We start from the raw sequence: 17,213 nt of genomic DNA, 5'->3' as shown, positions 1-17,213 counted from the left end.
ATAAACTGCAACACAGTACAACTCTAGACTTTCTAGAGCAAGAATTGTTAATCTTTGGCATTATTTTGGATTTTAGTTTCTTAACACAAAGGTTCAAGCAAGTTTCAGCTGCAGTTAGAAGTTGTCAAAATGTAATTTCCATTAGTGATAAATGTGTAAAAACTTATATAAGCAATTGATATTTGATGATATAAATCTAGTTTGAGTGCTAATTGGAGTAGATATAAACAGATATATACAAAATTATATATTTTTTACCTTTTCTTTTCTTGTCTCTATTCTTTATACGTATTAAGTCATAGCTCTTAGCTCTTTGTCTGCTTTCCTTATTCTCCGTCTCTGGCTTTCTTTGCACTAACATACATGAACCGCATGATAATCATTCAATACATATATTGATTTCCCCGTTTCTTCTCCTTTCACTTCCCCTGGTTTCTTTCTTTTCCTTGTCATTCTGTCTTGATCCTTTTCTTGATTTTTATAAAGAAAACTTTACTGATACATATTTTTGTCTTCTTTGTGTTGTTTTTGTTTTGGGTTTGGCTTTTTTGGAGGGAACACTGATTCTTCTATTAGTTGTGTGTGTTTCGGGAGATTAACCACCCAGATACCAGTTAGCCCAAGTCTTTGTTGTCTTAGGTTCTAAGGCTTATAAATATTATAACATTTTTCAGACAGACTTTATTCCCTGCAGAATAAAAAGCTCAGCAGATTTTTCCAATAACTGCACATATAAAGAGCCACATAAACAGTAGACTAAATATTACAGATGATCCACATGACAGTAGTAAATGAGGACACTAGTTTGTCCATACATTTTTCATAAGGTACTGAAGTAACTGAGAATTGTCTTAACGAGTAACAGTAACCATGAAACAGCAAGCTGATTAGAGAACGAAGGTAAGCATCAACAGCAACTACTTGCTGCTATAAGCTGAGGATCATGTAGCCTCCTTCCTGGACCTTTACACAATTTATGTTCCCATCTATTTATTGAGATCAGTAATCCTCATACATTATTATAGTTGTGCTACTTGGAAGCCGTGGCTGGCACAATTCATCCTTAATTTCACTTTGAGTTATTGAGTAAAGCTATTCAACATGTATTAAGATCACAAATGTAAGGTAGGTAAAATGAATTTCCTTCCTCTCATCATACTGATGAGTCACTTACCTGCTGCCCTAACTGAAACAACTTCTTTAGTGAAGCAAATGGACCCTATTCTTGGCTGGTTACTGGATAATCTGGCATTGGACATTATCTCATTTAAGTTCCTTATTTCTTCAGTTAGATTTCTTCTGAGCTAAAACTCTCTGAGCAGTTTCTGTATATACTGTGACATAATCTTATTGAATGGGGATACTGCTTTGACATTTCACCTGATCTTTCAACCCAGTGATCTCCAGTTTCTAGCTGCCTGGAAGGCACTGGCTGGATGGCATTCATCCTTCATGGGAATGGCAGAACACAGATGAGAGAGGATACTCTGCTCAGTTTCAAATTCTAACATGGTTTAAAGTACATAACAGGCAATTGCCTCAAAGTAAAAGGGGGTTTTAATTGAAATATACGTGGACCAAAGTACATATGTCATAAATGTACAAATAAGTGAATGAATTTTTCATAACCTGAGCGCCCTCATGTAACCCAAGCCCAGATCAAGAAACAGAACATTACCAGCACCCCAGGACCACCTCCCGACCCCTAGTGCTCCCTGCCAGGTGCTAACCCAGGCAGCCTCTATCCCCGCTTCTAATGGCCCACATTTGTTTTATCTGTTTTTTTACCTTCTTTATTTTATTTTATTTTTTACTTTCTCTGATCCATCTATGGGCTCATGTTTTTGTACTTTCCATAAATGGAATCCTACAGTGTGTATTCTTTTGTAGACTTCCCTTTTAATGTGATATTTATGGAACTTATATCATTTGGATGTTTGTCCCCTCCAAATCTCATGTTAAAATGTGACCCCAAATGTTGGAGGTGGGGGCCATTGGGAGGTGTTTGAGTTATGGGGGTGGATGCCTCAGGAATGGCTTGGGGTCCTCCTCGTGGTAATGGTTGAGTTCTTGCTCTATCAGTTCACGAGAGCTAGTTGTTTAAAGGAGCCTGACATCTCCTCCCCTCTCTCTTGCTCCCTCTCTGACCTTGTGACACACGTGCTCCTCAGTCACCTTCCACCATGAGTAACAGCTTCCTGAAGCCTCACTAGGATCCCAGCAGATGCTGGTGCCATGTTTGTACAGCCTGCAGAACCGTGAACCGAATAAACTGCTTGTCCTTATAAGTTACCCAGCCTCAGGTATTCCTTTACAGCAACACAAAATGGACTAATATAGGGATTGACGGTATGTACTATGAATACTTCTTCAACTCTGGGTTGAATTTTCCCTCTTCATGATGTCTTCATTTTAATGTAGTCTACTTTATTTTTCCTTCTATGGTTAGCACTTTATATGACCCTTTGTAAGAAATTTTTACTTACTCCAAGGTCATGAAGATGTTCTGTATTTTCCTCTAAAAGCTTTATTGCTCTATATGATACAAAGAGGTTTTAATTCATAAATGTATGTCAGTATTTGGAGACAGAACTGTTTTAAAGCCACGTGTGTTTTCCATTGAGCTAAAACATAGAGGACTCACTACAGGGAAAAGTGTGGTACAGAAAGAAACTCAAGATAGAGGTAATGGAAGTTCCCATCACAAACAAATGAGAAATCCCTTCTGATGATAGGGCTAAGTGCTTATAGCCTATTACCCCGGTCTCTGTGCTAACTTCTTAGGAGGAGCGAGTATAAAAAGCACCGTCCTGAGGACGTTTAGTTATAGCACCTCCTCCCTGGGGCAAGGAGCCACTCTTGGGGACAAAACAAAGCCTTCTCAGAGTTCACTAGATTCCTGTGGGTCAAGTGCAGAGTCTTATCTCCTTGATGAGACAGTAGAAAAACCTTTTCCCTGGAAGCCTTTTCAGTTCCTCGGAATATTTTTGCTATTTGCCTCTGGGTGTGAATATGTGCGTAGCTTTCCAGTGATCATTAAGAAGTTGGAAAAACTTGGGAAAAAACCTTTTTACTTTTATTTGTCGACACATCAAACAGTCAAAGTTCCCTTTGAAATTGTGGTTGTTGGATATATATGTCAATGTCCACCTCTCTATCCCTGTTTCTTTACCCAGAAACATAGCATTAAGAAAGATTGTTCAGGAGCTGGGTGCAGTGGCTCACGCCTGTAATCCTAGCACTTTGGGAGGCCAAGGCGGGTGGATCATGAGGTCAGATGTTCAAGACCAGCCTGACCAACATGGTGAAACCCCGTCTCTAGTAAAAATACAAAAATTAGCTAGGCATGGTGGTACATACCTGTAATCCCAGCTACTCAGGAGGCTGAGGCAGGAGAATCACTTGAACATGGGAGGCAGAGGTTGCAGTGAGCCAAGATCATGCCATTTCACTCCAGCCTGGGTGACAGAGGGAGACTCCGTCTCAAAAAAAAAAAAAAAAAAGAAAAAAAAAAGAAAGATTGTTCAGGGTGGGGGAAGATGGGAGGGGTGATTTATTGGGGGAAGGATATGTTCATTATCTTGAGTGTCTTGATGGTTTCAAACATACATACACACATACGCACTCACATATGTATGTAAAAACATCAAATTATATACTTTAAATATATGCAGTTTGTTATATGTCAGTTATACCTAAATAAAACTGTTAAAATATGATTTAAAATTTTAAAAGAAATATTGTTTAATTGGCTGGAGTTCTATCATTGATGAATTCACTAAAGGTATTTAGACCTATTACATTTAGGCCCAGTGCTAGATACTATGGGCTAACCAAAGATGTGTATGAAATCTTGTTTCTTCTTTAGAAGTTCAGAATCTAGTAGAAATACTTAAGCCATTATAATACTTTACAGCACATGATATATTTCAAGTGCTGTGGAATTAGGGAGTGTGGAGGTTATATTTCTTTGAGAAGGTGGAGAAGACTGTAGGTAGAAGTTGCCACTTGGCTCACAGTATTAAGTTCAAAAAAGTAGGATGCAAAACTGTATCCAGTTTTCTCTCAATTTTATTATATCTCTACGAGAAAGAAAACTTTTAAACTTTATAAAGAAAAAAGGGGGAAACGTAAATGGTAACAAGTTGTCATCTAATAAAAACTGATGTATACTTTTTACTTTTTCATGATCTAGATATTCTGCAGTTCATATGATGAACTGAACTGTTTATTCCTTTTGGTGGGTGGGATTAGAATACCCATGATACCTCTCCATCAAGAGTTCTGAGGACCCAGGCTGATGCCTCCAGGACAAGGAACATTTCATTGCAGACATAAGGGATAGGGAACTTGGGAAGCAACACACTGGGGTAATCGTGATCTTTTCAGATGACATTTATGCTATAGCAAGTCACATAGGGTTTACCTGAATTCAAGTAGGTAGAAAAATGTTAGCCTAATCACATGCCCAGGGCAGGAAAACTAAACATTTGTGACTTCTCAATAGAACCCTGTTGCTAGAAGCAGGAACTGCCAATGTCCTTCTCTTTGTTTTTCTAGCCTTGGGAAACATGCCAGGCCACTAACTCTCCTGTTAGTTTTCTGTCACTTTCTGTCCTCTCTTCCGTCCTCCAAGAAATAAATGCTAGAAATAGGCAGAGTTTGTGGGGCAAGGGAAGGAACAAAGATGATTCAATGTCTGAGGTCTCCTCTGCTGTGCCTACATCAACTTCCCCCTGGCAAAGTTAGTTGTATCTTTGTCTACTCAGTTTCATTTATGTTTTTGTCATCATATTTACGATTTCTTTTGATTGTTAGCATTCAGTTTTGGGGGTTTGTTTCAAGATTACATTGTAAGCTTTACAAGTTGCTTGAAAAGTAGCAATATAGGTAAGATATTACAACATTATGTGTCAGCATCCTTGCACACTAGTTATTTAAAGTATAAAATCATCATTTCAAAATGTTAATTAAAAAAGCAGTTTGCCTGCCTTGGGAAAGGTGTGGTTGTAAGAAACAGAAATGAGTTCAAGTGAAGAATATTTTAGGGCTACAACAGGGTATGCATTTGAGATACAAGGTTAGGAAATGAAGTACCTCAGGACGCAAGCCTGGTACTCTAAAATGAACAGGTTTCTTGGAGTTGAGTGACCCTGAGACCCTGTCTAGAGCCCACATAGGGACTAGAAATAGAATATCGTCTATTAGACTTCCCCAGTCCTTCTGCCTTCCCCCCCCACTGTGTTATGAAGCATCACGGATTCTCACCTTGTTTTTCTTTCCCTACAGCTACATTTATTTTGCAGAAAAATATTCTTTTGGTTCATCCGTATGTGCATGGCTAAAAATGGACTCCCTAACACAGACTCCAAGTGATTGCAACTAACCACGTGCGGTCATCTGACTACTCAGGTCTTTTAGTTCAAATTCTCAAAATTGGGTCAGTCTCGCCCATGGACTTGTTCCCTGTAGGTCTGGTTTTCAACCTGGGTCCACTCAGTGAGGCGGGGATCCCTGGAAAGAGGAGGCACAACGCTCAGAAGCAGGTTCTCTTGGATGGACAGTGATGAGCAACTCTGATGCGCATCCTTCTGACTTTCTAGTTAAAATGTTTACTGTCTCATACTTTTCGTCTTTTTATAAACCATCTTAGAAGTTATGATTTATAGATAACATACTTCGCTAAAACTACATGAATGGAAAAGGATGCTCAGGAAAAATGCTTCCTTTGTGTTGGGGACTTTCTTAAATTGGAAAACGTTAAATTAACATTTCCAAAGTGTCTTCTGCAGAATATTATTTCCTAAAAAGACAAGAGGTGTTTAAAGACAGAAAGAGTATTAGAGACCCAATAATTCTGAGAAAAAAGCCAGATTTTAAAAACATCAATTGGGACTCTTTTCTCCAAGATTTTTCAAAACTCGTAGTGTGCTGGTGTGCATTTTGAATCTCAAAGGAGGGACACAATGTGAGGCTTTAAATACTGACTTTTTATGTGGATTATTTTATGGGTCTGGAATTTGACAGCACACAGATTAGGAATCCTGGCTAATCCAAACCCTTTATCTCTCGCTTCATCTGGAATCCCATGCTCTTGTTTTAGTACTAGTCTTATTACCTTAGTCACACTTTCAAACTCACAAGGAATTTGCTTGTATACATAAAATTCATGTGGAAACTACTGTAGGAAATTTAAATCCACAGCATTTGAAATTTAAATCTGCAGTGTTTATAAAGTTAACTGTAAAATGTCAGAAAAACAAAATGGATTCATATTGCTTATACACTTAAAAATAACTCTCTTTTACGTTACTTGATAGTAGAGGCCATAGAAAACTTAGGGAAAGATCTCAGGGGGTGCCGTTCAGATACTACAAATTCTGAGCTTGAAATTGGAGTCACTTTTAAACTTCATATTGCAAGGAACCCAGTTTATGTCGGTTACCGCTTAACATTTGCAAGTGCAATAAAGAAAAACTTACTTGTCCTAGTGTTCTCTAAATTTTATTGCTTGATTGATTCCTTGAGAAAGGGGAAACGTAAATAGACTAAAATCTACTGAGATTTTGATTTAAATGAAAAGCACACAGTGTTTCTGTTTTTCTCTTGTGTGGGCAGTTATAGCCAGCCATATGTTTACTTTGTAAATTTCAGTTGAAGGTGCAACATAAGCTGTTTCAATTTGGGTGGAAGTTTAGTCAGACCTCACAAGTTAGATTTATACACAGTTAGGAGTTTGCTAGGATTTTTTGCAGGGGCTGTGGGTTGGTTCATACTGATTAAAGACATCCTATTACATTTTAAGAGTAAATCCTGAACAGCTCTTCCTTGAAATGGAAGGAATGATGGAATTATATTATCATCATTTGGTGATACTTGTAGTAATAATTGGGGCAAGAATCACTGGTAGATGCTAAAACTGGTGGGTGAGCAAATAAGAAACAATATTTGCATAGTCTCAAAGTCTCTCTCCATACAGGGAAGTAACTTGGCAGACACCATCTTGTACTTCCCACTTCCCAGGATAGGGGTAGAGGTGCTGGGACAGAGGCTGTCCAGGGACAGTATCTTCTCTCCAGTTACACTCCCATCTGCCAGTTTGCAGGTGTAGGGTCCCCTCCCTTCCCCAGCTCCTCAGGGTGATCACTCCCTCTACTAACCAAAGCCAATACTACCCTCTGTACTCAGAGCCAGATTCCATTCTCGTTATGTGTATTTATTTGATCATTTGCTGGGGGTCTGCTGTGTCCTAAGTGCTGGGGACTCAGTATTAAGTAAGACAAGTCTTTGTTCTCCAGGGTCTTCCAGCAGACTCTGCCAGAGAAAAATATCTTATCTAAATTCAACAATTACAGGACTCCGTGATCCCTGTAGAGGTATGCATGGGATGCAATAGCTGATAGCCATCAGTAGGGCCAAATGGGTTCTTAAATGATTGAAAATACTTTCATACTGATAGGTAAAAGCCACAACCCGAGCCCTGGCCACTTCCCTGGGATACCACTCACTTACATGCCAAAATAGAATAGAATAATTACAGGGTTAAGCCCAAAACGAGACCTGCTCTTGTGCTTTTCTTACTCCTTTCCTGTTGCCCTTATCCTGCCTTGAAGGTCAGGGAAGCCTTCCTGGAGGAGGTGATGCCTTTTCCAAGAACGACTAGAATTTAGCCAGGTAAAGCACAGCATCTGTTCAGGCCCCTGGATGAGAGGGTATGTGCCACCGCTGAGAAACAATGGGTCATTGGGTATTATGGCTAATGCTGAGGAAAGACGGTAAGAAATGACCCTTAAGAGGTCCGGTGAGGCCAGATCAGAAAGAGCCTTATGAGCCTGCCTAAGCCAGCTGAACCCAATGGGACAAGCTGTAAAATGCCTCTGAAGAAGTTGAAGGTAAGAATTGAGAGGGGTAGCGTGGAGGAAGATGGCCAAATGGAAAGCTCCACTGATGGTGTGTCCCCGCTCCGCCACCCTCCCCACAAGGACCAAAGTTAACACGCAAAAAAAAAAGCACCTACATAAGAACCAAAAATCAGGAGAGCACTCACAGTGCCTGGTTTTGACTTCATATCAGTAAAGGAAGCCCTGAAGAGGGTGAGCAAGACAGTCTTGAATTGCCCATGCCATCCCTCCTCCAACCCCCTGGCAGTAGCCATGTAGCATGGAGAGAGACTATGTGCTTAGGGGAGCGAGAACGCTGCATTTGTGAAACACTGTATTGAACTCAGTGCTGCCCTGTCACAATAGAAAGCAAAACCACGTGGCTGAACTCAGCTAGCACCTGCCCACAGAGGGAGCGTTTAAACCAGCCCTAGCCAGAGGGGAATTGCAGATCCCAGCAGTCTGAACTTGAGTGCCTGCAGGCCTCACCACTGTAGGCTAAAGGGATCTGGAGTACTAAATAAACTTGAAAGGCAGTCTAGGCCACAAGGACTGCAGCTCCTAGGTGAGTCCTCCTGCTGAACTGGCCTCAGAGCCCGTGGACTAGGTGGGGAGGAGCGAATGCCACCTACTAAGACACCAGCTAGGGCTGCTAAGGGAGTGCTTGCATCACCCCTCCCCCAACCCAGGCTGCACAGCTCCTGGCTCCAAAAGAGAGCCAGCCCTTCTGCTTGAGGAGAGGAGAGGGAAGAGAAGAATAAAGAGGACTTTGTCTTGTATTTTGGATACCAGCTCAGCTGCGGTAGGATAGGACCCAGGGAGAGTCCTGAGGCCCTCTGTGCAGGACCTACCTCCCAGATGACATTTCTAGACACACTCTGGGCCGGAAGGCAACCTGCTGTCTTGAAGGGAAGGACCTAGTCCTGGCAGGACCCATCACCTTCTGACTAAAGAGCCCTTGGGCCCTGAATAACCAGCAGTGATACCCAAGTAGTACGCTGGGGGCCTTGGCTGAGACTCTGAGTCTTGCTGGCTCCAGATGAGACTCAGCACATTCCCAGCTGTGGTGGCTATGGGGCAAGACTCCTGCTTAAGAAAAGTGCAGGGACAAGGAAAGGGGACTTTGCCTTGCATCTTAGGTACCAGCTCGGCCACAGTAGGGAAGGGGTCTTTGGAAAGGGGAGGGAAGAGTGGGAAGGGCTGCATCTCATGGCTTCAGTGCCAGCTCAGCCACAGTACAATAGAACACCAAGTAGACTTCTAAGGTTTTTGACTCCAGTCCCTGGCTCCCAGACAGCACCTCTAGACCTGCCCATGGCCTGGAGGAACTTGCCACAGAGGTTACAGTGAGCCAAGATCATGCAACTGCACTCCAGCCTGGGCGACAGAGCGAGACTCCATCTCAAAAAAAAAAAAAAAAAAAAAAAAAGAAATCCTGTCATTTGCAATAACATGGATGGAACTGGAGGTCATTATGTTAGCTGAAATCAGTCAGGCACAGAAAGACAGGCTTCACATGTTCTCACTTATTTGTGGGAGCTAAAAATTAAAATAATTGAACTCACGGATATAGAGAGTAGAAGGATGGTTACGAGAGGCTGCGAAGGGTAGTGGGGAGGTGGGAGGGAAGTGGAGATGGTTAATGGGTACAAAAAATAGAATAAGACCTAGTATTTGCTAGCACAACAGGGTGACTATAGTAAAAAAATAATTTGTACATTTTTAAATGACTAAAAGAGTATATTGGATTGTTTGTAACACAAAGGATAAATGCTCAAGGTGATGGACACCCCATTCTCCCTGATGTGATTATTACGCCTTGCATGCCTGTATCAAAACTTCTCATTTACTCCATAAATATATACACCTACTATGTATCCACAAAAATTAAAAATAAATAATAAGAAGCAACACAACCAGTCCTGTATTTTACAAAAATAATTATGACGTAATTGAAATTGGGAAAAGCATTCAAGGGCAAGAGAACTGTTTGCCAGCTGTTGAAGTAATCCAGTAAAGAAATGGGCACCTATACTAAAATAAAAGCAGTAGTGATATAGAGACATGGCTGGAACCAAAACACTAAAAAGGGAGAATTAATAGGGCTTTGTTATTGGGTTGATATGGTGAGCTACCTGTTATGAAATTGTGAAATGTATTTAGCATCATACAGTGGTCTTATCCAAAGTAAACCATTTGGTAAGAATTTTGGCTATGCTTCCAAAATTAAGAATTCATCTTGTACAGGAACTTATTACACAATAATTAGCTCATTCTCAAACAAATAATTAGCTCATTGTTTTCTTTAACATAACAGATAAAAACCATGCATTTGCTAGTATTTGGCAACTATGGCAAGGTTACAGTGAAGGTATTGTTCTTTGCAGCTTATAAGAAAGTGTGTAAACAGCACGACTTCTGCAGTTTTAGGCTCCAGATTTTAGGAAATCTGCATCCTCCTTCAGCCGTCTATGATGCATAGGCTGACCTGCATGCCTTGGGTTGGTCCTGTTTTCTCCAGGATGGATCATGAAGCCGCCCAGCTGGAGAAGCAGCATGTGCACAATGTGTACGAGAGCACAGCCCCTTACTTCAGCGACCTGCAGAGCAAAGCCTGGCCTCGTGTCCGCCAGTTCCTGCAAGAGCAGAAGCCAGGCAGCCTCATTGCTGACATAGGTAACCAGGCAGCCTCATTGCTGACATAGGTAACCCAGCATTGGGCCATGTAGCATGAAATACCTTCCATTGAGCCTTTGCTTTTCAGATTCATTTTTCATTTTTGTTCTAATAGGAATCCTGAAATTGCACCCTTGGCATGCCAGTATCTAGAATATTTATTTTACAGCAGAAACTCAGACAGTCAAGTCAGCAGCAAGCAAAAAACTTTCTCAAACTTTTTTTTTTTTTTTTTTTGAGATGGAGTTTCACTATTGTCAGCCAGACTGGAGTGCAGGGGTGCAATCTCAGCTTGCTACAAACTCCGCCTCCCGGGTTCAACTGATTCTCCTGCCTCAGCCTCCCAAATAGCTATGATTACAGGCACCCGCCACCACGCCCAGCTAATTTTTGTATTTTTAGTAGAAACGGGGTTTTGCCATGTTGGCCAGGCTGGTCCCAAACTCCTGACCTCAGGTGATCCATCTGTCTCGGCCTCCCAAAGTGCTGGGATTACAGGCTTGAGCCACCGTGCCTGGCCTCAAACTTTACATTTAGACAGTGGCTTTTCAGGGCCTTTGTGTACATCCTCCACCAAAATGGACCTGACATTGATTGAATAAATCAGGATGGAAATGATGGCTTGTGAAACCAACCGTTGTAAATTTAAAGATATTCACGTTTGCCAAATGTGTTCTCCGCTGGTGGCTCACTTTGGGTGGCTCACATGCCTTCTATAGAATTGCAGGATTATGGAAGAGGTCCAGTAATATCTTATGAATCTCATGGGTCCTTTCCTTTAATTATTCTATAGGTGTTTCATTATAGGAGTGTATCTTTAATTAGACAGTATTTTAATAATAACTTATTTGTCTGGAGGACGTTGGTTCAGTATGTTCCTAAATCAAGAACTGGTAAACCACAGCTTAGTAGATCTAGGACTGAGACTTAAGATGTGGTTGGAATCTCACTCAAGGCTTACCCACCTAAAACTGCGTTCTAGCAATTGCATGCTGACTGCACCCATGAGTCCTAAGTCTGTAGTTGCAAAGTCTGTCTAGTTTGATATTCATTCTAAATACTGGTAAGAGAAACAGACATACCAGAACTTGTGGCTTGCTGAAGATGGTATGAGAAATGTGGAATCTGGGGAAGCGGTGCATGTCACATGGAAATTGGGAGTCTTTGAAAAATATCTCTATCATGTAAATTAAAAAATAATAAACCTAGTTTCAGAATGTGCAGTGAGTTTGGAGCTCTTACCACCTATAATCTAAGTAAACCACATACCAGGATCTTAAAATCAGTGGGGAAAAGGAACTATTCAGTAAATGGCTTTGGGATAACAACATATATAATCAGACAGTTTCTTTCTCACACCTTGCATCAAAATAAATTCCAAATGAAGCAAAGATTTAAGCATAAGAAAATGAGTTCATTAAAGGACTAAATGACAACTAGATTGTTATTTAAAATATTCTCAGAGGCAAAATGCCTATGTATGATACACATACAACAAGAAATCATAAAAGAATATACAGTTGATTGCCATTATTCACAGTACTTACATTTCATATATGTATCATAAACATTGAATTGGCAAATACTGAATCATTGTTTTTAGGGAAAATATTGGATTAGGCTCCTGTAAGCTTCAGGTCACAACATTTTTGTCAATTTACCAATGTATAAGCTTGTTGCATATGTGTTTCTGTTTAAAGACACTTTGTTTACTATATATCATTATTTCATAAACATTGGGCTCATGGCCAACACACTATAACTTTTTCGTGAACAAAGCTTATCTAACACATATATTTTGTCCATCAGAGACATCCCAGCCTTCTTATGTTCAGGAACACTAGACGGCATTTCAGCCCCAGGCTTAGGCCATTTGAAACAGCAAAATCACCGGTAAAAACTGTACAAATCGAGAAATTGTAGCCCTAAGTAGATTATGGAAAGGACACTTAATTACGGTATGGGAGCTGAAAAAAGGAGGCTGGGTATGTGGGTCTCAGGTGACTCAAATATTTTGCTGCACTGTGAGTATATAAGTCTAATAATGGCCATGCAAGGCTATAGTATTGTCGTTGGGGTTACAAATAAATTTCAGCAGGTAGATTAACTGCAAATATGGAAGCTGTAATTTATGAGGATTAACTATATTGACAGATAACTTTGACCCTATCAAAATGGAAAACTTCCACAAGACAAAAATCTAGCAGACATACAATTCAAAAGACCAAAACCAAACTAAGTAAAAATATCTGCAACACATGTCATAGAAATCTAGATTTTTTTTTTTTTTTTTGAGACAGAATCTTGCTCTGTTGCCCAGGCTGGAGTGCAGTGGCGCTATCTCTGCTCACTGCAAACTCCGCCTCCCAGGTTCACGCCATTCTCCTGCCTCAGCCTCCCTAGTAGCTGGGACTACAGGTGCCCGCCACCACGCCCGGCTAATTTTTTGTATTTTTAGTAGAGACGGGTTTTCACCGTGTTAGCCAGGATGGTCTCGATCTCCTGACCTCGTGATCCACCCACCTTGGCCTCCCAAAGTGCTGGGATTACAGGCGTGAGCTGCCACGCCCGGCTGGTAATTTTTTTAATCTACTAAGCATTCTTCAGTATTACTGTAAAAAAAGACCAGCATCCTGTCATTTGCGACAACACAGAGGAACCTGGAAGATATTATGCTAGGTGAAATCAGCCAGGCACAGAAAGACAAATACCCAGTGATCTCACTTATTTATGGGATCTAAAACAGTTGGACTCATAGAAGGAGAGATTAAAATGGTGGTTACCTGGGGCTGGGGTGTCAAAGCGGGTGGGGTAGGTGTAGGAAATGGTAAGATGTTGGTTAAAAGATTCAGAGTATCAAACAGAAGGAATTAAGTTCAAAAGAATAAAAAAGAAAAACTACCAACAAGCCACAAGAAAAATAGTGAAAGGATGTGAACAAATGGTTCAAAATGTGTAAAAGTATTTTAATAGGTAACCCACTGATAACGGTTCGGCAACAAAGCACAAAAGAATGCATAGTGTAAAATCTTCTCCCATCCCACTCCCTGGCGCCAAGCAGCCCACACCAGAGGCTTCTGATGCTATTAGCTTCTTGTATGATCTTTTTGAGATGTTTTATGTAAATATGAGCATATTTGTGCCTGTGAGTGTGTGATGGGTAATTTCCCTTTTTTGGTTACACTAATGGTAGTATGCTATAAAAACAATTATAATTATACACCTAGGTTTTGTTATACTTTTAATATATTGAGGAAATCATTCCATATTTATATTTATTATAGAGCTACCCAGTATTAAAAGCTGCCTAGCATTCTATGCTAATAGTGCCATATTAACATTTAATATATGTTGTTTGCTGTATTTTGCCAGTACAAATTACACTACAAATAGGCTGGGCACAGTATCTCACACCTGTAATCCTAGCACTTTGGGAGGTGAGGCGGGCAGATCATTCAGCTCAGGAGTTCAAGACCAGCCTGGACAACATGGTGAAACCCCATCTCTACAAAAAATACAACAACAATAAAAATAATTAGCTGAGCATGGTGGCACATGCCTGTAGTCTCAGCTACTTGAGAGGCTGAGGTAGGAGGACAGCATGAGTCTGGGAGGCAGAGGTTGCAGTGAGTCGAGATGGTGCCATTGCACTCCAGCCTGGGTGACATAGTGAGACCATATCTCAAAAAAAAAAAAAATAATATTACAAATAATATTCTTTAAATACCTCTGTGCAAATCAACAACTACATCTATAGTAAATATCTTTTTGCCAATTTGTATCTTTTGAATTTTGTACTATATACATTTTTTAAACTATTCAATAAATATGGTCATGTTTTCATTCCAAAATAAAAGATGCATTTTAATAAAATTGAAGTTAAAGAAGAAAGAAATGAAAAAGAAAGAAGTTCAAAGGGATGAGCAGAAGAAAAGACAGATGATAATATGACTGTCCTCTAAAGGAAATGGTTTTTGTCGCTAGGTTTTCCACTTAGCTAGAATCATCAGCTGTTTGATGAATAGACAATAGATTGGATTAAAAAATATTTAAAATTCTTTTTTCGTTCAATTCAAGATTTAGACATGAATGCCATTAGAAATGAATAGGGGCAAATCAAGACTTCTAGGGCACTGGAAGCGTTGTCAGGAGAAAAGACCTCTGTTTCCTCCTTATTACAAAATGCTCTCTGAGCAGGACCTCCTCGTTCTAAAGATCTATGAGTCTGATTTTATTAATATCATTGAAGTAAATTTCCCTTTCATTTATCCTAAAGTATCCCTCGAGCCAATGAAAAAGAAAACGAGTTGCAAGGTTATTTTTCTTAAAATAGGACCATCGTCTTTTGAAATACACAGGATTTTAATTTTAAAATACTTTGTGAATTATATTTTCCCCATGATTGCCTTCAAATAGTGGGTAGTTTTTCTCATAAGCATTATTGGGAACCATGTGGCTACGAGATCAAAGGTGTTTCTAAGACCACGACGGTGTCTTAGAAACATTTACATAGAAATAATATGGTCACATTTACATAGAAATAATGATGCTGGAATTGTTTTCTTTTTTCTTTTTTTTTTTTTGAGACAAAATCTAACTCTGTCATCACCTAGGTTGGAGTGCAATGATGCTACCCCAGCTCACTGCAACCTCCACCTCCTGGATTTAAGTGATTTTTTCTGCCTCAGCCTACTGAGTAGCTGGGATTACAGGTGCCTGCCACCACACCCAGCTAATTTTTGTATTTTTAGTAGAGAGGGGTTTCACCATGTTGGCCAGGCTGGTCTCGAACTCCTGCCCTCAAGTGATCCACCCGCCGCAGCGTTCCAAAGTGCTAGGATTATAGGCATGAGCCACCGCGCCAGACCCCAAATTTTATTTTTTATTCATATATTCTCCACTGTCTCAGCTGGCATTAATGAATCTTAAGTTTGCTTTTATTGTATCATAATTTTGAAAGTGCCTAGTAAGGAGGGATTATTAGTGTCCTGATGTATTTCAGAAGCAGCAAACTAATCATCTTTAAATAGTGGTAGATATTTTTTCAGGTAGAAAAATTTTATAGGTAATGCCAATAGGTACAAATATAGGCTGTAATGATTTCTTTTAATATTTCTGGAAAGGAATTAGACTATATATCTGTGGTAGAATATAATACTCAGTATTAGATTGTAGAAGGCTTTGTTTCAAGGTGGTTATTCATTCATGTTACTACCTTCTTCCATCATAACATCAGTAAGACCTCAATGATCTGAATCTTTGGGCATTGTAAATCCTGAATTACTTAGGTCTCTGCTACTGGAAAGTGAATATCAAAAATTGTCTATTTAAGAAAAAAGTAGTTTTTATAATCTGAGTTGTATACTGGACCCATAGAGATCATTTTAAATGTAGCAATGAATAGAGATTGGATAAAAACAAAGTTAAAAATTCTTTTCTAATTCAAGTTCAAATTTTAAAAATTTGAAAGGCATGTTTTAGTGTATAAATAATTGAAAAGTTGTTGACAGTTGTTTGTTTTGCAGTCAGCAAGTGGTAAGAATCTTTGGAGAGACAACAGGAGAATAAAGGCCGTAACATGCGTATATACACAATGAAATATGGATGTGAGCTTAGAGGCTACACACGGTCTCTGGGATACTAGAACTATTTCTCTTGCTGTGGACCAGCTAACGTGCCTTGGTTGCGCCAGTGTACTGACCCCTGTGGACATTACCTCATTAAATATTCAATACATGTTATTTTTTTCCTATTGCCTTTCTCTCTTCTATATGAGAATATGTAAGTATTCGCTGAAGGCTTTTCTTTTGCTTTTGTGAATACTTTCACACCATGTTGTATTCTATCTTGGTTAGTTAAAAAAAAAAAAATGTTGACCAGGCGCAGTGGCTCACGCCTGTAATCCCAACACTTTGGGAGGCCCAGTCGGGCGGATCACCTGAGGTTGGGAGTTCAAGACCAACCTAACCAACAGCGAGAAACCCGTCTCTACTAGCAATACAAAATTAGCTGGTCATGGTGTCACGCGCCTATGATCCCACCTACTCGGGAGGCTGAGGCAAGAGAATTGCTTGAACCCGGGAGGCAAAGGTTGCAGTGAGCCGAGATCGCGCCACTGCACTCCAGCCTGGGTGACTGAGGGAGACTCTGTCTCAAAAAATATATATAAAAAGTTAATTATATTTATTGTTATGAGACGAACTATTTCACACTTTCCATTGAGGATAGCATGTAACGCAGGTTTTTCTCTTATAGGTTGTGGGACTGGAAAGTATCTTAAAGTGAACAGCCAGGTACATACCGTGGGCTGTGACTACTGTGGGCCACTGGTAGAGATTGCCCGGGATAGAGGATGTGAAGCCATGGTATGTGACAACCTTAATCTCCCCTTTAGGGATGAGGGCTTCGATGCCATCATCTCCATAGGAGGTAAGGCAGCCGGATCACACATTCACCCTTTGCCATGAGAATAATTGACATGGTTTAGTCTGTTCTCATGACTCAACATCCGTTCTGTGTAGAAATGTCAATGTAATTTATTTTATCTAATTTAAAAAAATTGTTTCAACTACTTGAGTGATTGGACTCAACTCCAAAATGTATTTATGGCACATATGATTGTTTTAACTATTTAAACCTTCAAATTGTTATTGCAGT

General features: G+C 40.0%; 1 protein-coding gene across 8 annotated transcripts in view; it reads left to right on the top strand.

Moving 5' to 3' along the window:
- The window catches only part of TRMT9B (tRNA methyltransferase 9B (putative)), a 77,851-nt gene that overhangs the window by 44,002 nt on the left and 16,636 nt on the right, over window positions 1-17,213 (top strand). For 6 of the 8 annotated variants that reach the window (XM_030812358.1, XM_030812356.1, XM_030812353.1 and 3 more), the window contains 2 exons: window positions 10,402-10,556; window positions 16,812-16,985. In XM_030812358.1, coding sequence (XP_030668218.1) covers window positions 10,403-10,556; window positions 16,812-16,985 — 328 coding nt within the window. In that variant the 5' untranslated portion in view covers window position 10,402. Of the gene's footprint in view, window positions 1-10,401; window positions 10,557-15,418; window positions 16,986-17,213 lie in introns of those variants that run through there. The other 2 variants (XM_030812360.1, XM_012511213.2) reach the window with 2 other exon arrangements.

This window comes from Nomascus leucogenys, chromosome 4, assembly GCF_006542625.1.
Source record: "Nomascus leucogenys isolate Asia chromosome 4, Asia_NLE_v1, whole genome shotgun sequence".
NCBI lineage: Eukaryota > Metazoa > Chordata > Mammalia > Primates > Hylobatidae > Nomascus > Nomascus leucogenys.
Note: the sequence above shows the minus strand (reverse complement) of the source record. Positions and strands in the feature narration are given on the sequence as shown.